Below are 20366 nucleotides of genomic sequence, written 5' to 3' on the forward strand. Positions count from 1 at the left end.
AGCAAAAACGGATTTGTGACTCTTTTACATTTCAATCAAAACGGAGTGGAGTTATTATAGTTGCTGTTGCCGAGACTGATGTTTTTGAAGACTACTTCCAGTATCTTATTACTCTTGGGCCTGTTATAGCCGTCCGAAAAAATACCCCCGTCTTTTTGGCAAAAAATACCACCATTTGTTCGCTTACTGTAAGCAATTTGCGAAAGATGCTGAAAAGGAGATACTGGATATTGCAAATTTGAATAAACCCCTTTATCGCTTCAAAACGAAATACTTCGTCTACTGCCATATCACTGTAAATGATCAATAAAGTAAAGTAAATGGTAAAAGGGTTCGTAACAAGGCAAAACGCCACTTTTAAAATGAGGGACGCTGAAACCCTCTTCCAAGGAAGACTAAAGACAGTGGAAATGGAAAAAATATGATATGCTGATAACATGCTAAGAACACTGAGAGGAGCCCATTATTATTTCTTGGGCCTCCTCCAACTACAGTCCATGCAAATTTGCAAATGAATGAAATACTATTTACCTACTTTCATATTATTTTAAATTCTATATAAATTGTTATTAGATCTTAGAATAATTACTATCTCAATTGTGTTATCATTATAATAACGTATAATTATTACATTCATTATTCTAATAAATTATCTGTAGTGAAGCCACCATCACTTTCATTCATCAAACTCGCCTTATGTATTGTATGCAAATTAGCAGGACTCTAATTTAGGAAGGATTGGAGCTGTGTAGATCGTAAAAACTGAAATACGGAAACTCATTGAAACTGATCTCAACTTTACGATATACCTTTTAAGTTGTCGATCCATACAAATTTACATTTTATTACTCCCTCGCATTAAAAAAAAAAAAGGAAATATAAATTCAAAGCCCTTGCTGATGCTGATTAATAAAGGAACTTTTGGAAGTCAGACTGAAAAAAAATATGTTGTTAAAATTGTTTCTGTGGTTTAATATCCATAAATAGGCAAAATTTGCCTCACTTTTTTTATCACGTCCTTGTTATTCCAGTTTAGATCAAGTTCAAGTTGAATTTATATTTTGTTTATTCTGCATATAGGTACTGGACCTACAGAAGCCAACTTGTGCATAGAAACTTTGACATTGACCTTGAATGTTGGCAATTCAATAGGCGCACGCGCCATAGTTTCAAATCTCGTTTTCAACCAATAAGACCATTCGATGTTCAACAATCAACATGGCCCTTGACAGTCCTTCCATTTCACAGTTTCCGTTTGGATGTGGCATTTTTTCGTCTGAACTTCGCCTAAATCAGCCGATATTCAATTAAATTTTCAGAAAAAAGAAGAGTCAAATGTGTGGATATTGCTGTTTTAAAGGAAAATTGCCCAAAAAGCAGGTTAGTGTGTAAAATTCATGGGCACGCGCGGAAGATCATTACAAAAATTTCATACGGATCTGTTGTACAATATTAGGGTACCGCTATATTATCTAACAACACTGGTTTGTTTGGTTTTCAGCGTTCTAATCTTAGGGCCACTGCCAATTTTTTTGTTCATTTTTAGCATCACATTATGTCTTGCTTGCTTCTTAAATATAGCTTTTCGCAAAATGTTGTGTTTCTTAGCAGAAAAAGAATACTTTCAGCCCATCTTTGAGTAGAGGAAGACAAAACTAAGCGATTCTAAAGCATGTTTTAAGGTTATATTGTTAAAAGGTCAATTAACTCCTATATATATAACGGGGCCCAAGCATAAACAAGGCAAAGCCTAGGGTGGAACTTTTTTAACAATTAATAATTTTTTGTCATTACAACCAACTTATGTACTTACGTTAAAGAGTTCACTTTTTCCCTCCCGATCTTTGGGATTCTTATAGTTGATGGCTTCATCCAACAACGCTTTAAGTTCCTTATAATTTAAATTCGAGAGTGTCTGAAACAAAAGATATGGAATGGAATTATTTAAAAATATAAAGAAATAAACATTTTTTAATTTGCGTTTCAATATGAACTGCATGAACATTAAATTGGGAATAAACCCAACATTTTTTATAATAGCTTTGTAGATATGGACAACATAACTTGGGATGCGATGTGTATAAAATTTAATTTCTAAAGATGAAATTTAGCCAGAGATCAATAAATGGATCCCACGTTGGTGTAAAATATTCTCAATTTTTATAAAACCGCGCTCACCCAGATTCTTCAATTCTTCATAATTTTATGAAAGATCCACCTTGTATTTACACTTTGAAACGCTAAATATTTTCTAGTTGATCAGCAAAATACCGACGCACATGTGCTTTATTTACCACAAAACTATTTACACAAAATATTAAGACTGATGAATCAGAAAATGTCACATAAGTAAAAAAAAAATGAGTATTGCCGATGCGCAAAATATCTATCTTTAGGAAATCCAACAAAGAAAGTAAAAGCAGGACAGTCAACCTCAATTTTCGCACGGTAATCAATTTTCACCCCAAATACGGCTGGTCATTCTAAAAATTGCACAAAAGCCTTAGAAAAACGGCAACAATTACGAATCCAAATAAATCATTGTTTACCGATATTGTGTGCCGAAAGTATTTATTTTCTTTTTTAAGAAATCATAGCGTGTCAAGACGCAGTAACATATCGATTTATGCAAGAAAATTGATCCACGAAGAGAACCAAGTCACGTTTCGTAACATTGGGGCAAACATTTACCACCGAAAATGAACGAAACGAATTATGTGGAGTAAATATATCGCAAAAATGACAAACGTTATTTACCTCCTCATCCTTTCCGCTTTCCTTTCCGGATTTGTCTTTCGTTTTTTCCAATTTTTGTTTTTCCGGGATTTTATCAGGTGCCTTGGGGGTGTTGTCGTCGTCCGGGGATGGGGCCATATCCTCTGGTCGTACCAAAAAAGAAAAAGTTGTGGGTCGCAATAAAACACGAAAATTTTATTTGCCCGCTTTGCGACGCATGATTACAGTGCACCGCGCGACAGCACGCGACCCTGCCGCTTTAGTAACCTTAAAACGTTACTAGTTTATCTCGACGTAATCTCCGCGAAAAATTAGAAAAAAAATCACATTTTCACCGTCCACCATTACTGTTTAGACGTTTCTACAAACTTCGAATGACGGCTTGACCGCACAACAACCTGAGACGTCACCGCTAGTGACATCTGACATTGTCAAGCCCAACCCGAAATCCACTGACCTCCTGTTTTATCGATTTTGTATTATTAATTATTTATGTATAGATACCGTCGTTTTTGCATTTAAATTTCTTATCTGCAACACGCGAACACTTAGAATGATAACAATTATCGACGTCATGATTTATTTCACTTTTTTAGGAAATTCTATTATGAGAAATGTGCACTTCGGATTTTTCGCGACTATATTTACGAATATGCGCCCTCTATTATGCCCCTTTGGGGGAGCTTTGGTAATTCGTAGCAACAATTGTAATTAAGTTTAAAATCCTATAGCTGACGTCATAAGCATTAGTTCTAGGATTATCACAAGACTTATTTAAACTGACCACATTTTTTACTTGCGATGTGTCACTAGGTTTGAATCCCTGCATCCTTGCGTTACTCATCCAACCAATTGGCGGATCAACTTGAAATTTGAAATATTGACTTTTCTGTAATTGTCAATATTGAGAGTAAATAAAATTAGAAACAACTCATTTGCTTAAGTGAAGCCGAAATGAGCGAGGAAAATATTTTTCTGTTCGTTCCCAACATAATCGGTGAGTGTGTCTATTCATAATGTGGTCGTTATTATAGATATTCCTAATTTTTTACAGGATATGGGCGAATTGTATTGGCAATTATAGCTTTTTATTTTTTGCCCACAAACTATATCGTAGCGTCTACTTGCTACGTAATTTCTGCGTTATTAGATGCCCTCGATGGACATGCTGCTAGGTAAATTATGTTTGCATTGTTATATTCGGTGAGTGTACTAAATGGATTATCTGCCGCAGGTACTTTAAACAAGGCACGAAATTTGGCGCGATGCTGGATCAGCTCACCGATAGGTGCGGCACCATGGGCCTTGTAACAGTGTTAGCTCATCTCTATCCAAAGTACATGTTTCCGTTGATAATGTCAATGGTTATTGATATATCCTGCCATTGGATTTATGTTCACTCGTAGGTTATATTAAATTTAAAAAGTTAGTTTTGTAAAGAAAATTTGTGTTTTAGAGTGATCTTGCAAGGCAAGCAAAGCCACAAATTTGTGGACATGTCAGAGAATCCCATTATGAGTATTTATTACACAAATCGCCCAGTGTTATTCACGATGTGTCTTGGTTATGAAGCCTTTTTCAATGCCCTCTATCTTTTATACTTCACCGAAGGACCAACAAGTACGCTCTTTGGGCAAAACATTTTTATTTTCATAATCCCAATTTTTCCTTTCAGTTATTGGCTTATCTTTATTCAGGATCATCATATATTTGTCAGCGCCAATAATGATTGTCAAGACGTTCATTTCTCTGCTGCATTGTGTGGTCGCTGCTAAAAATATGGCCATTATTGATGTCAATGAACGGAAAGATGCTTTAAAAAAAGAAAAATAGGTGTCAGAAACTTCCCTATTAAGAAATTCTTATAAACTATATCCCCATGGTTTAATATGTCTCCTCTACTACCTGTATCTGGGATGGTTGTACCTAGCAAGTAGAACAGTTATATCATACTGAGGGAAGTCACTCATGTGAAAAGGTGATTACTATTTAATACTTCCACTAAGCCAAAGAATTGGTATTTAATTGTTTAAATGTGTTCTTTTTGAATAGTTTTATATTATTTGTTTCAACCTAACTTATTATCGTATTGTTCAAATTGATGTTTTAAAAGTTGTATCTCTTTGTAATTAGAAATATATTCTAAAAATTTACTACCCAATTTATACTACATAAAATTTAAAGCAACTTTATTTTCATGTTTTAATAGAGATAGTCTTACAAACCAAATTAACAATCCCAATTACTAACAAAATAAAAAATAGCAAAAATATTCCAATGGAAAGAAAATAACAAAACATTTTTACATTTACAGTTTTACATTAGGAAAAAAACTGCATCATATTTTTGAGTTTTATAAAAAACTATTTTATTCAAATTTTGTCTGTTGAGGTAACGCCTTAAAGTTAATACTGCCTACCAAAAATTTTAATTTAACCAACATTTTCAAACTGACATTTTACATTTGAGTCTTTGCCAAAATTCAAATCCACCTTGGAAGGGAAAACAACCTTTAATTTTCCATCTTGGTCCAATATCCTCACTTGACACACTTCTAAATTCTTATCAAACAGAACTGCAGTGTCCTTTAACAGTTCAGATAACACATTTTTGCAGACAAACTGAGATACATTACTGGTTACTTCTATTAATATTTCTGTTGTGGACATTTCAATCTAAAAAAAAAATCTGGCTGTTTTAGATATAAATCTGTAATTAGTGTTTTCTGCTTACTTTGGAAATTTCAGAATTTGTTATGGGCGGAAATGATATAACTTCTTCTTGATTATTCATTAAACATGGATAAGCGGGCTTGCCCTCAATCAAATAAAGATATTTATGTACTCCTGAATAGGTACTCCTTTTTTTTTCTTTACGCAAATTATTTGCTTCAGTTTGAAGTCTTGCAAATAATTCTGCTCCTGTCATTTCAGTTGTCTTGTTTAAAGGTTTAATTTTGAAGTCTCTTGGGGGAAAACTGGTATATAGTAACGGACCTGATCCCTAAAATAATAATAAAATCAATGGTAACAGTTTTACCCATTCAAAAACATTCTTACCAATTTTTTGAAATCATGTGTGGCAATAGTTGCAGAGTTCCTTTTCTCACAAATACTATCGTGCAGTTTATTCTGCAGTTGAATAAATTTTTTGAACAATTCTTCACTAAATGAAACATTACGTAAAATACAACATACTATGTGTTCTCTAATTGACTTTACATTATTATGAATTACTATCTTGAAGTCATTATTGGCTGGTTTAACCGTAATGCAATATTTACATGAGGAATTATTGTCTTCTTCATTTTCGGACTCAGATTTTTGCTTAACTTTGCCCTTTTTGCTTTTATTTGCTCCCGTCACTTGCACTGGTGTAGTTTTCGAACAATGCTGCTTAACATAATCAATAATTTGCTTCGTACGACACTGTTCAATTAATTTAAACAGCCTACGATCTGTTATAGGATTGGACTTAAGGTTGAGCTCTAAAATGGTAGTTACATAAACCCTGTGCAATTGCAACAACTAATTTTACCTTTTAACCTATGACAGTCTGCAAGTTCCCCGGGTAAAACTTTAACTTGATTCCCACTGATATCCAATATTTTTAAAGAAGGCAAAATGTAAATAGTATTTGGTATATTTTCTATTTTATTACCATGTAATTTTATCTCACTTAAATTTGCCAACTGCTCATAACATACATCTGGAAAACATGCTAAATTGTTAAGTGATAAGTCCAGCACACTTAATTTTGAGCTGGTTTTTAATATGGGAAAGCATTCTAATTTATTGTTTGAAAAATTTAAAGTAACAATTTCCGCCAAGTTTGTCAAGTCTTCAGGCAATTTCTCTAAAAAGTTTGTAGATATATCCAAAATTTTCAGTTTAGGTAATTGTGTCAATTTCTTTGAGCACTTCTCTATTCTATTAGAATGTAAAATCAGGGTCTGCAAGTTAATAAGCTTTGAGACATCATCAGGCACTTCTGTAAGACATGTTTCTGTGAAACTGAGGTAATTTAAATCTATCAGGGAAAAAATTTTAGAATCCAAACCATTTTCAGATATTCTTTTGCTGATTTCCGGGCCGGTCAGTACCAATTCTCTACGATTTTCGTCTCTTGCACGTTCTATTTCAGGCCACATTTCTAATATCTAATATTTTTTAATTAACGATTATAATTCCACTATTCAATTTTTTTTTCAAAAAGTTACAAACGAGCACTACTTCGCCTCGCCTCGAGTGCAAATTTTGCAATGAGCACTTAAGTTATAGGCAAATACTGGATTGTTTGAAAAAATAATAGTAGTTCAACTATACAACGATTCTAAAGTCCATAGAATAGCAAAGATTAACTAGACACATTGATACAGAACAAAGAACATATTTTCGGATGTGTGCATTCATTTCGTCAATATAAAAATCCAAATTCCAGTTGAGAGGCACTACAAATAATTTCGTTGTGCTTTCTAGGTAAAACTGCAAGCACTAATATGTGATTTATAAAGACAAAATTTTTAAAGGAATAGAAATGTAGAAATGTAATTTTTTTATATACGTGCCCAAGATACTTCATTCACAATCAAATCATTATGGGAATTATATTAAAAAATATATACGAAATGCGGCCTTGGAAGGTCGTATTGATTTTGTAGTTCAAATGTACCAACGTTGAGGTAGCCACTGCGAGAAAAACAAAAAACCAGTGCTGCAATAATGAGTCCTCTGGCGGTTCTATCTCGAACTACTCTAATTAAAAAGACCCTAACTTTTTGGTGTCTTTGTATTTCTTTTGTCCCTAGAAATCAATGTTGGTAGCTGGGATGCATTGTGGGTAATCGAATGGCGTTTTGGCGTGTTTTGTGATCGTCTGTCGTCTCATCTCCGTTTAAAAAGTGAAATATGCCGCGATCTAAAAAAGTTGTAAGTTAATTTAGGTAGTGAAAGTGAAGTAGAACACTTAGTTGTTGCAAATCTTTGAAAAACACGCTACTTTATTGATGGCTTGCATGAATAAGTGCTGAATTAAAAAAATGGTAATGTCATTTTTTTCTCCTCAATCTTTCCTTGCTTTAATCTGTTTATTTTTGCGATTTTCTTGGCATGTACCCCTTAATTGACCTTAGGGTAGACTTGTTTGCTTCGCCGAATGATCGGCGCAGTCGATTAAATGTTTTTTATGCGTTTTTTATTATGCTTTCGTCGATAAAAGCTACGTTAAAAATTCATAACCAACAAAAAATAGAAAAAAAACACCGTTCGATTCGGCCACGTAGGGCTCGTCTGGCGATGTAACAACGCTAGTTTTTATTTCTTCTGTTGGGGTTCTCGGTGTTTGGCCTTCTAGGGCGTTGGTTCACGCCATATTTGTCTTAAAGTAAAAGAATTGTTTGCATCGCTTCAAACTTGCCTCTTCAAGGCGGCGTTTATGTAACATGAAGTGGGCTTCTGAGCTTGAACACTTCGTCTCTTTTGCAACCTGGAAGAGCATATTAAGGGTACATTTTTTTTGCTTTAGTAGGTTTTCTTAACATTGCATAATTTTTTACAGAATCTTTAAATCTTACTCAAATTGTTTATAATATTGTTAACTAGTCCAAGAAAGTCATGGATGATGAGGAATTGTCTGGTAGTGACTTTGATGATGATGAGGATCCTGATAAGATCGAGGTACCGGGTAAGCGAAGGTGCATTTTCATGCTTTAATCAAAATTACAATCTGTCTGCTTCATAGGTGGAGGCAAAGATTTGGCTTCTGCTGCCTCAATTATGGAAAATAGGGACATCAAATTTAAACAGGAAATGAAGCAAGAGAATGACATCAAGCCCGACCTGAAAATGGGCCCCATGAGTATGGGCTATAACCCAAAATTAGGACTCAACATGCATCCGAGCCCATACGACATGATGCGAGCCCCACCAAGTAAGTGCAGTATTGGTAATTCCAGTTTTTATTGTTTAATTAATTGCGATGATTCAGTACCCAGCTGATTGCCAGAGTGCCAGATTTTGCGTTATTTAGCATTTTACTTGGCTTTTGTATTAACAAGGTTGCCACAGATTTTAGACTATAGCGATAGAATAAAAATACCTTATGTGGTTTTGAGGATTCTGCTTAAACATAATGCACAAATTTCACAAAATAAAATAAGAAACTTAAAATCCAATGATTTAATTCATAGAGGTTTTTAAAGCTATTTTTTAATAATTGAAAGAAGAATTGTCATAAAAAAAACAAAAAAATTTTTTTTTTAATTTGATGTGAACAAGTATTGGCTTAAATATATTTTTGTTAGGATTGTATTTTTAGTTTTGCAGTGGGTATTCTAGATTGTGGTGGGAAATTTGGTTTTAAGGTTGATGGATTGGATAAAGGGGTAACAATAGGTAATAACTTTTTTTTTTTTATTAAAATGCACTTATTTTTATGGAAAATTATAAGTTATGTTCTAGAACAAGCCAATTTTTGTATGTTGTGTTAACACAGTGTGGCAATTTAAAACCATATTGTGGAGATTAGTGACTTCTCTGGTTTAGATTGAATCAACTGAAGGAGGAGGAGTGAAGAAGGGTGTTGGGCCTTGTTTTTTGTTTTTTCAATTAGTTTCCATTGCTGATAAAAATTCAAAATAGTGTGGCTTCAGTGCTAAGCCCGAGAAATTCTCTTCAAACATTCTCCTTTCGTTTTTACATCCATATCAAATTAATGAATAGTAATATTGGGTGTCGTACCTACAAAAATCGAAATGAGAGTTTCCCATTTTGTATGGTATCAGTGGGCGGGCCTCAGTACCCCGGCATGGGCAACCTGGCCGCCATGGCGAGTATGTTAAGCAGTTTGGGAGCCGCGTCGGGCCCGATGGGCCAAATGTTTGCCCCACCGCCCCCAGGTCCCGGGGGCGGCGGTTCTAGCGGGGTACCCGGCGGCTCGGCCGCCTCCGCCGCCGCCGCCTTTAACGCTGCGCAATTCTTGCAGCAGAGTAAGTGTCCCAGAATGTAGGTCTTAGTTTGTTATTGGCTGCACCTGCTGACGCTTGAGGGGAAGATGCCGCAAAATTGACCTGGAAGTTTGCATGGCTTGGCCCTGGATCTTGGTGCCTCATATATATATAAAAGCACCTTCTCGATCCTTTTTTAGAAAAAAATGTATTTTATTTACAATTTATGTATAAGTATATCCCACATTTAAAAATTTAATTACACTAGACTCTTCATGATCCAAGTTAACTTGACTTGAAGCACGATTTATGTTTTGCTAAATGTATGCTTCAAGTGTATATTTCAATCGTTTATATGTTTCAATATTTTTAATAATATACTTAAAATATTGTACTTAACTTACTAAAACTCTACTTTTCAACGAATACATGTTTTATTAGGGAACAAAGAAATACTGGCGTGCTTAGGTATCAGCGCCGAGAATATAATGAGCAACATGGTTTTTTGTTTTCGAAGCATTTCAAGAATCCTATCCAATAACGGCCAAGTGGATTATGGAGATTTTTTTGTACAATTATACTTTTTATAAATAATCCTTTTATACTAAAAACGTATATATAACTTTTTGCTTGCCCGTTGAATATGTTCGGGGTCGAAAATCAATCAAAAATGCACGTATAATTTCGTGGGTCTCCAAAATTATTTTCGTATTGGTGGTATTTGATATATCCTTAACTCTACCACAATATGGCATTAGTTAGAAATCGGGCATGTCACACATATTACTAATCTGGAAGATATTTTCTTTCCGTTTACATCTTACGCGAATTTTAGTGGAAATGGCCGCTTTCGGAATGAACAGTCCGTACGGAAACCCATTTTTGCAAAATCTATCCGCCATGTTGTACAATTCGGGGCCCATTCCGCCGTGGGGAGGTCATCTCAGTAACAAGGTACATTCGAACTACTTTCCCTTTATTGTAGTCGCACGTACGTTCATTTTTTAAAGGCCGTTCAGCAAATGTGGATGAACCAAATGGACAACAAACCGATGCACCACCACCAAGAAGAAGAAGAGGTGGACGACGAAGAACTAGGGGTAGCGGAAACTTACGCCGATTACATGCCGTCAAAACTCAAATTAGGTAATCAACTTTTTGATATCCTCTGGATAAAATCCTTTGATAGCCTTTTGAGTTTGCCGAGACGGCGCAAAAGGCAATAGGATAAAAACGGTTTCGAAGCTCCAAGGCTGTCAATCTTTCAAGTTTTCGATTGAACGGTAGTATAAGCTTTGAACATAGAATTTAAAAAATTCTGTTTTTGGGTAAAGGAACTTGCTCCTCGTCCATTCATCAGAAACGTTTTAGGGAAGAAACATCCGGATCCGGTCGTGGAAACCGCGTCACTTTCCTCCGTGGCTCCGGTGGATGTCTGGTACAAGTTGTCAGTGCCTGAGGAAACCATCAAGACCGGAGCGTTGTCCGCCTTGCAACTGGAAAGTATAACGTACGCCTCGCAAGCTCACGAGCATATCCTTCCCGATGGAAGCAGAGCAGGATTTCTCATAGGTGAAAAAAATGACTAATCAGTAAATATAAACAGACGAACCAAAGTTTTCACCACTTTGTCCACCTGTTTCCCATTTTGTTTATTTTTAACTTGCTTCTAAAATCTTGTGATGATGGTAAACTGTTTTCCCGGTACTGCGGGTCTCGTCTGTTCCTAGATATAAGAAAGTGACCAATTGCTTTTGAATGGGACTATCCCAGGGTTGTCATTAACATACAAGGCAACAAGATTATTACCTAAAGTTTCGGAATTTAAATCCAGGTAAAATTATGGTCCGTAATAAAAAATAATGTTATACCTACCTGTGTTTAATATTCTTTGGTTTGGTATACTACTTAGTTTAAGTTTATTAGTAATCATTCTTATTTCGTGTGTAATACAGCGTGTGTTGAATCGTGTGCGAATTATGCACAATATGCCCGAGTCTAGTGTATCTCAGGAGATGCTCCCGCCCAAATGTAGAAAACACTTCTATTGAGACTAAGGAAGTTATAAACAATGTTTATTTGACTCTCATTGAATGTGGTCCGGCAAGCAAGCATCTTTAGAAGAAACGGTCACATTGACGAAAATTTCAACATCAACTGTATGGAAAATTGTGAATAAAAAAAAAGAAGCGAAGCGATGCTGACATTTTCTCGAGTGTAGATGAAAGTGATCTAGATATAATACGGCGTAAAATTTACCAGTTATACGACGAACAAAGCGTCCCTACATTGGATGTCTTAATCAGGAGGCTTGAAAAAGATGAAACCTGTGTTAAATGTGGCAGAACTACCTTATGTAGTGTATTCAACACATGGGTTTTAGATTTTAAAAAAATTGACAAAAGACAAGTTTTAATGGGATCTTTTAGAATTCGGAAATGGCGATTGGAATATCTAGAAAAAATTAGGATTTACAGAGAATAACATAGGCCAATTATTTACTTGGATGAAACCTGGTTCGACACTTATGATACCCCGGAAAAGGATTGGGTTGATTCAACTGATAAGTGTAAAACAAACGCGCCATCAAAAAGAGGTAAAAGAATAACTATTTTCCACGCTGGCTCTAAAGATGGTTGGATTCCAAATGCACTTTCTCCCTCTGCGAACAATATTAAAGATTCTTCTCTGGATTACCATGAAGACACCACAGCTGATTTTTTTGAAAGTTGGTTTAAAAACAAACTAGTTCCAAACATTCTTCCTAATAGCGTAATTGTAATGGACAATGCAAGTTATCACAGTAGAGAGTTGACTGAAACCCCTTCCTCATGTGACACAAAAGCAACAATCCAAACCTACATGTATAATAACGACATTTATTTTCACGAAGATTATACCAAAAAGCAATTAATTGAGGTTCTACAAAGCTTGAACCTACAAAAGGAATACGTCTATGATAATTATGCAAAAAATCTAGGGCATATAGTTTTAAGGCTTCCACCTTACCACTGTATATTTAATCCCATTGAACATGTTTGGCACCAACTGAAATCTCCCATTCGTCGTAACAATGTTTTTCCCCGTGTTAACTCCAATGACCTCAAACTTATAGAAACCGAAGTTTTTAACATCCCTCCACAAAGTTGGACAAATTATATTAAGTATATAGAAAAAGCAGAACAATCGTATGCAAATAATATAGAACAAATAATAATTAGAACAGGCGAAGATAGCGATAGTGATACTGATATATTATGTGAATAATTTTAAGTAACTTATGTAGGTAATAAAAATAATTTGTAATTTTATTTTAGATTTAAACATAAATACATACATAAATAAATATTGTTTAGAATCTTTCCTAACAAAACCCAAAATAATTACTCTTGCCATATTTCATTATTACAGCTTGCCCCCTGGGTCTTTCCTTAATTCGTATCAGTTAGTCACTTTCTTATATCTATGAACAGACTTTATGAAAAAATATTGACATTTGACAAAAGTTTGTGCGCGAAACTTGGAATGAGAAGCCTCTTGTTCTGCTGGAGTTCTGTCTTTTTGTGCACTTTGGTTTGACTTTAGAGTTCTGGATAGTCCACGTGACTATTTCAGACCAAACCTTGGTGCTATATTAAAGGTAGTTGGGAAGCCACAGGGCCCGCGTTCTTCAAGGATTGAACGCGTGGTAGTATAGGCATCCGACAATGTTTTTTCTAGTTTTGGTTTCTCTCGAGTTTTAACTAAATATAAACGATTCTTGTTGCGCAGGCGACGGTGCAGGAGTCGGCAAGGGACGTACCATAGCCGGCATCATATACGAGAATTATCTGAAGGGCCGCAAGAGGGCGATATGGGTGTCGGTGTCGAATGATTTGAAGTACGACGCCGAAAGGGACCTCAAAGATATCGGCGCGTCGAAAATCGACGTGCATCCGCTGAATAAGTTAAAGGTTTGTTAGTTAGCTTAGATCCGTGCGGGTCATCTATTGTTGTCAATTTGTCCAGTCTCCAAAATGTACAAGTAGAATAAGGTGTACGGGTTGCCAAATCATGTAATCTCGTGTTTAATGAGCTCTAATATGAAATACAAATGTTTCAGCGTACTTTTATTTCGTCTACTAACACTACAAGGGGTTCCAGATTAATTTTTAACATAAACATTTGTAATCTGATAAATTTAAACCCTAAAAAACAATATTTTCACTATTAGTATTAACAAGATTTTGTCACTAAAGGTTTAATATGCCTAAATATGATTAAGCGGTCTTATTACTTTATCTGCTAACTATTCCAGATTAATTTTTGGTACAAATCGAGGCACGGCTTTTAACAAAATCACTAACCCAGTCTAGAATTCACTATTTTCAAAAAAAAGGACTAATTCATTAGGAAGACTTACAGACACTATTCAACAAGTCAGTTTCATTATTTGGTCATTCAGCAGTCATGGTATCTGTAACTCTCCAGTTTTCTCTACACTAGTTATTGAAAGTGCATTCTCTAGATTGGACTAGACCAGATTGTATAAAACTTAAATTATTTTTTTTTTGTGTTCATTAGTTTGTTGGTTAGTTTTATATTTGCCGTAAACATATTCCCATTATTTGGCATGAATGAACAACAGAATATTAAGAAGAAAATACAGCGCCGGATACAAAGCGGGAAACGGGTTTCAGAATGTTTTAAGATTTGAATAAAAATATTACATACTGATTGTTTGAGAACCACTGACCATTTAACTGCCTGACATTTTATTCCAAAACCGGCCAGCTTATAACGGCTTACCTATGGCGTTCATTTGAACTACTCACGCTTACATTGCTTTCGCTACCACATTTGCAGTACGCGAAAATCTCGTCGGCGGTGAACAATAACGTGAAAAAAGGCGTGATATTCAGCACGTATTCGGCACTGATCGGCGAAAGCAATTCGGCGGGCGGCAAATACAAGTCTCGCCTGAAGCAGTTGCTCCAATGGTGCGGACCCGATTTCGACGGCCTGATCGTTTTCGACGAGTGTCACCGCGCCAAAAATTTGTGCCCCGTCGGATCGTCCAAACCCACGAAGACAGGTACTGTTACGGTACCGTTTATTATTCGGTTTTACGCGGTTTTTCTCGACAGGTCTTACCGTGCTCGAATTGCAAAACAAGCTTCCCAAAGCGAGAGTGGTGTACGCGTCAGCTACCGGCGCCTCCGAGCCCAGGAACATGGCGTACATGGTACGGTTGGGGCTTTGGGGCGAGGGAACGCCCTTCGGCGAGTTCGCCGATTTCATTTCCGCGGTAGAGAAGAGGGGCGTGGGCGCTATGGAGATTGTCGCGATGGATATGAAGTTAAGGGGTGAGAGTCTTTGTTACTGTGCATTGTCGCCGGTTTGTATTAATTGACAAATTCACGAAAAATATAAATTAGGAAACAGTACTAAGGGTTGTCAGTATTTTACTATATGAATGTTGGTGTTACCGAAATATAAAATTGAAATTGTAAGGTTGCCAACTTTTGATTGCTCCATTGTCCCATAAAAAAATGTGAATATTTATTTGCAAACGCAAATATTAACAAGTAACATTAAACCGTCCGTCATTTATTGAAATGCTCTAGTCGCATATATTTGTAAAACTAATTTACTTTTACCTAAGTAATCCTAAAATATTGACCTAAAAATATTCACCCTCGGCAACTTTGCAGTCAAAGTTGATGTCAAAACGAAGCGCGCGCAAATCGGTTGCTCAAATTATAATTCAACCTATAAAATAATATTTTATTTAAAATGTATAGCTAGTGTTGGGACTGGTTAATTGACTAGTCAAAAAATGTTTTAAATAACATCTTGCAATTGTAGAGTGTTATCTATCGTTATTTAATAATATGTATTTTATTAATTAATATAAGTAAATATAAATTTCATGGTATTTTCAAAATTATTTCGCTCAATTGACACCAAAAAATTTGACCGGTAAATATTGTTATAGAAACATGAGGTCTTTTTTGTGTTTATGAGTTTTTTTTTAATTTTGTTTAAACCGCGGGTAGTTCTGTGTAAATGTGTGTATAATTATTTTTAAAAATTATCGTAATGTTTTTGGGGCCGCTTTTATTTTAATATGCGAACATTTAATAAGCTTGAGTTATTCAAGCTTTGATTACAGCTTTGCATTTAGTTTCACCACAAAAACACATCAAATTAAAACTGCGCTTGTGACAATCTGTGACAATCTATATGAAAAACCCATATGAAGCTCTGATCTGCCAAAGAGTCAAATTCCTGCCAAATTAGTCATGACAAAAGCAGGAAATCAAAGATGCGCGACAGTTGGCAACCTCAGAAAATACAAATCGAAGATTACATTAAAATTGCCTATTCCAAGTAGCCATAAACGCGCTAGTATAATTCGTGTATCTCGTCCATGCTCTGTAGATATTCCAAACAAAGTTGTAATATTTAAAGGTTTTGGGAGCGTCAACAATATATATCGTTACATTTTTTGGGTATAGGTATGTACATAGCGAGACAGTTAAGTTTCCACGGAGTTGCGTTTAAAATCGAAGAGGTCCCGCTTTCGAAAGACTTCGAAAAAGTATACGACGCGAGCGTCAAATTGTGGGTGCAAGCGATGCAGAAGTTCCACGAGGCGGCCGAATTGGTCGACGCGGAGAATCGCATGAGAAAAACGATGTGGGGTCAGTTTTGGTCCGCCCACCAAAGGTAAAAATACGTGCTGGTGAAATGTCGTCGACGTAAATTAGAATTGTTATACACAGCAATGTCACTCGCCTTCTTCCATTTTGTTATGCTATTTCGTGGGGGACTTTTTTAGTTTGTTGAACCGAATCTTTAACTAGAATAACCTCACAAAAGCTGCAAGAATGCATATACAACGTTTTTTACAAAACAATTTTTTCGAGGTAAACTTTCTAAAAATGTTTACAGTACACTTTTATACAAAACAATAAAAGTTGTTTATAGGATTTTAATGTTTACTAGATATACTAAGGAATGTGGAGTCTACTAGAGAATACTAGGAAAAGTGCCATTTCTTTTAATTATTTTCGATGCAGTCATTTTTGACAATAATTATATTGAAAATATAGAACATTTATTCGGTGGCAATTCTCTGAGGGACCAAAAAACAAAATGATCAATTCAGTATTAACTACTACTAAAGCACCTATTTTTTTTTTTTTTTTAACAGGAAACTCGTACATTTATTCATTGGTCGTTCAGTTTTATTAGAACTGCCATGTATGCGGTGGGCCGTTTATCTTGAGACAGTACCTTATCTCCAATTTATTTTAATTTGGTATATACAGGGTGTTTAATTTTTCGTGGCAGAATATCAACGTTCGTAACACCTAGTATATTACTTTTAATTTACCATTTCATAGTTGACCATAATCTTGCCGATGCGCTTATGAAGATCCAAACATTATGTAAATGTATGTATGCATTATTTATACATACAATGATACGCGACAACGATGGTGAATATTTTATTAACGAACGATCAATATAAAATTAATAGCTTACAACAGATAATAATTATTTTAACAGGTGTTCAATATGTTCACTTTGAGCAATACAGTTAGTATAAGGGGGTTTCTAAATACATTTCTAACAGGTTCAGTCCCATTTAAATATCTGACGTTTAACTTCCTCGCCAATTGAAGGGAAAAAATCTAAGGGGTTTTTAAGTCGGGGCTCCTACCATTCTCTCCAATTCATTCTCTATAATGTGCATTTAAATAAGTGCTAACTTCTTGACTTCCGTGATAAAGAGCGCCATCCTGCTGACAAATTAAATTTCGGCGTTTCTTTTCAGGCACTTCATTTTCAACAAAGGAATGAATAATATTTAATAACATAAGTAGCTTTGGGAATTTAAATTCTGAAAAAAAAATACTGGGCCTATTATTCTGAACCTCCATATGGCGCACCATACTTTGACAGAAGTTCTACCTGATCTCGTAACTTCCATATGTTTTTTATTATTCTTGTTGCTCCAGTGATGGGTATTTTTCCGATTAAAAATTGTAGCAGAGGTTGTAAATATGGACTCATCTGTCTAAATATCATTAGCAAATGTAATTTCTGAAAAGTGTCTCACCACAAGATTATGGCAAAAATCTAACCTGATATTGTAATCCCGTTGCTCTAATTCTGCACTGGACGGAATTCATAGGGCTTCCAGTTGTTTATTTGAAGGCAAGAAGAAACGTCGGATTTAGGTATAAGACATTATACACAAAATATATCTAGAATTTTGTGTACAATTAAAAAATGAAGTAATAGACTAGGTGTTTTTAATTTTTTTAATTAAATTAATTAATTAATTATTAAATTAAATTTAATTTAATTTAAAATTAATTAATTGATTAATTTAAAATAAGAAAGTTGACATTGTCCCACAAAAAATTAAACACCCTGTATATACCAAATTAAAATAAATTGAAGGTTTGTAATACTTAATTAACTTTTGTATTTAACTTTTCACTGCACCCCGTATGGTTTCTAAAATAAGGTGGTGTCCCAAGATAAAACTATTTTATGATAACAATAATTTAATAAAAAAAAAATAAATCAGATTGGCTCTAATAGCTACAGTATTGTATAAATGTTTATGATATAATTGGAATAGCGTTCTATAAGATATTTTATAATTTTGTCCTTGCTACTTTGCTTGCTATTGTATTTGTTACAAAACAGGTTTGTAATTTGACAACCTTAACACATACATACAAATTATAAAGTGAAATTGTTAGTTGTAGTATTATAACCCGTATTATAAATAATTATGGTTTAGAAAGTTCTTAATATTTGTTCTTGTCCCTCCTAGGTTTTTCAAGTACCTATGTATTGCGGCCAAAGTACCTCACGCGGTCGCAGTGGCGCACGAGGCGATTAAAATGGGCAAGTGTGTGGTGATCGGTTTACAGAGTACCGGCGAGGCTAGGACCTTGGAACAACTCGAGAGGGATGAGGGCGAGCTGACCGATTTCGTCTCTACCGCCAAAGGTATGCATACAAAATACGACAAATAGAGACTCTTTTAATTTTTCAATAAAAACGGATATGATTTTTGAGGATATTTGAGCTAAGTGACAGTTGTATCAGATTAACCTAATGTCAAAAATTTGATACAACCTCAAAAATGTTAAATGAGAAGGGGGCATGTAAAACCTTTTTCAAAATGTGTTTTGATCGTCTATACAGTTTATTTTTCTTTAAGTACAACTCCTAAAATGCTAATGGTTTTGACCTAAGCATAAGAAGTCAAATTATTACAAAACCAGTCATTTAACCGTCTTTTTTGTTTCACAAAAAGTTAAAATTTTGAGTCGAGGGTAAAGAAAAATAACCGTATCTTCTAGGAAACTAACCCGATTTAAAAAAAATTATACGGTGCTTTACATCTATTGCTAGCATTGTTTTATTCCTCTGAGTAATGTTTCATGTTTCCTCTGTCTGGTTATGTATTTATTCCAAAGTATTTCATTTAGACATCTATGATATTCTTGCTCCTATTCTCTCATCTTTCCCTGTCATATCGAATATGATTCCAAAGTATTTGTAATCTTCACAAGTTTTTATCCGAGTCACCTAGTTTTAAGTTATGCTTTTTAACTCCACGTTACAGGTATCTAGTGAAACATACGTGGTCATCTGCAAATTGTAAACTATTATATTTCCTAGTGGTACTTCCCTTAGTGAACATTTTCTCTTCTATTTCATGAGCTTTATTAATGCATAAATTATGTTAGAAGGTACTAATAGAGGCAGAATTAGCGTTAATAGTATCTGATTTAAATTGATGTTCATATGGTGTATTGCTTCCCAACATTATATGCTTTTGTAAAATGGAATGGGGGGTTTCTAGGTGCACTGCTGATCTCTTTTATTATTTATTTCATGGAAAACAGGTTTTCATTGCGAGAGTTCTAAAATCATTTTTCTCCATATACTATCTCTATTAGACCTCTAAGTATTTGTCCATGCAAAATCTACCAATCGAGCTGGTTACCGGCATTTCCAAGTTTCTATTGCTTTGCTTATAGATTTACGAGGTATAGGCGACTTTCCATTCTATGGGTACTTCTGGATCCGTTTTTTTTTATTTATTTTTTGTTGGTCGTATTTTCGTAACGTTTCGGTTCGTTTTTCAGGTGTCTTTCAGACGTTGGTCGAGAAGCATTTTCCAGCGCCCGACCGAAACCGGATACACAAGATATTAGGCCTCGAAAACCCATCAAAGAAAGCGATGAACGGCAACAACGACGAGGGCAATTCGTCTACCGCGACGAAAAGGAAGCCCAGTAAGTTAAACCATTGATCATAACCATAAAAAGGGATTCCGTGGGTAGCATTCCACGAGGCAGGTTGATTCTTGTCAGCTGCCTACAGAGTTTAAGACCTGTTTTCGGTCTAATAATAGTGTCTTTTAGTGATATAATTGTCCCGCGGTTTCGATGTTTTCCGCATACACGCCGGTAACCAGGCCCGATAGGCCCGGTGGTCCATGGCGCAAGCGAGGGGAGCCGTGTTTTTTATAGAATCGGTTAGAAAAAAATTTCTTTTGTCGACGAGGGTCGGTAAATAATCGTAACCAAACTTGGAGGATGATGGAATAATCCAGAGCCTCTCTTTACGAAGGCATCCTTTAGGAATTTTGAATTATGTTATCCAA

The 20366-nt window shown here is 35.2% G+C and overlaps 4 protein-coding genes across 13 annotated transcripts in view; 2 read left to right on the forward strand and 2 right to left on the reverse strand.

The window, feature by feature from the left end:
* LOC132705957 (uncharacterized) overlaps positions 1–3340 on the reverse strand; it is a 50002-nt gene extending 46662 nt beyond the window's left edge. For 2 of the 4 annotated variants that reach the window (XM_060676948.1, XM_060676946.1), the window contains exons 1-2: positions 2758–3340; positions 1814–1915 (exon numbers count right to left, since the gene is read on the reverse strand). In XM_060676948.1, coding sequence (XP_060532931.1) covers positions 1814–1915; positions 2758–2874 — 219 coding nt within the window. In that variant the 5' untranslated portion in view covers positions 2875–3340. The remainder of the gene's footprint in view (positions 1–1813; positions 1916–2757) is intronic. The other 2 variants (XM_060676945.1, XM_060676949.1) reach the window with 2 other exon arrangements.
* A 220-nt stretch (positions 3341–3560) lies between these two features.
* On the forward strand, positions 3561–4889 carry LOC132705963 (CDP-diacylglycerol--inositol 3-phosphatidyltransferase). The gene is made up of 5 exons (XM_060676957.1): positions 3561–3733; positions 3791–3911; positions 3971–4138; positions 4193–4356; positions 4412–4889. The coding sequence occupies exons 1-5, from the start codon at positions 3691–3693 to the stop codon at positions 4567–4569; spliced, it is 654 nt and encodes a 217-aa protein (XP_060532940.1). The 5' UTR covers positions 3561–3690; the 3' UTR covers positions 4570–4889.
* Positions 4890–5027: 138 nt separating this feature from the next.
* On the reverse strand, positions 5028–7314 carry LOC132705959 (leucine-rich repeat-containing protein 47-like). 2 transcript variants are annotated; one of them, XM_060676953.1, is made up of 5 exons: positions 6796–7314; positions 6274–6444; positions 5796–6223; positions 5470–5739; positions 5028–5411 (listed from the first exon to the last, which is right to left on the reverse strand). In XM_060676953.1, the coding sequence occupies exons 1-5, from the start codon at positions 6884–6886 to the stop codon at positions 5169–5171; spliced, it is 1203 nt and encodes a 400-aa protein (XP_060532936.1). In that variant the 5' UTR covers positions 6887–7314; the 3' UTR covers positions 5028–5168. The 2 variants fall into 2 exon arrangements, with proteins under 2 accessions (XP_060532936.1, XP_060532935.1); XM_060676952.1 differs by having other exon boundaries at positions 6274–7314.
* A 230-nt stretch (positions 7315–7544) lies between these two features.
* The window catches only part of LOC132705857 (protein strawberry notch), a 35457-nt gene continuing 22635 nt past the window's right edge, over positions 7545–20366 (forward strand). For 2 of the 6 annotated variants that reach the window (XM_060676783.1, XM_060676784.1), the window contains exons 1-13: positions 7545–7664; positions 8337–8418; positions 8476–8664; positions 9518–9721; positions 10515–10633; positions 10690–10825; positions 11051–11251; positions 13451–13632; positions 14525–14753; positions 14806–15024; positions 16180–16390; positions 18519–18697; positions 19846–19995. In XM_060676783.1, coding sequence (XP_060532766.1) covers positions 7644–7664; positions 8337–8418; positions 8476–8664; positions 9518–9721; positions 10515–10633; positions 10690–10825; positions 11051–11251; positions 13451–13632; positions 14525–14753; positions 14806–15024; positions 16180–16390; positions 18519–18697; positions 19846–19995 — 2122 coding nt within the window. In that variant the 5' untranslated portion in view covers positions 7545–7643. Of the gene's footprint in view, positions 7778–8292; positions 8419–8475; positions 8665–9517; positions 9722–10514; positions 10634–10689; positions 10826–11050; positions 11252–13450; positions 13633–14524; positions 14754–14805; positions 15025–16179; positions 16391–18518; positions 18698–19845; positions 19996–20366 lie in introns of all 6 variants that reach the window. The other 4 variants (XM_060676788.1, XM_060676786.1, XM_060676785.1 and 1 more) reach the window with 4 other exon arrangements.

The sequence above is a fragment of the Cylas formicarius genome, unplaced genomic scaffold (assembly GCF_029955315.1).
Source record: "Cylas formicarius isolate icCylForm1 unplaced genomic scaffold, icCylForm1.1 PGA_scaffold_8__14_contigs__length_24414737, whole genome shotgun sequence".
In the NCBI taxonomy this organism is placed as follows: domain Eukaryota; kingdom Metazoa; phylum Arthropoda; class Insecta; order Coleoptera; family Brentidae; genus Cylas; species Cylas formicarius.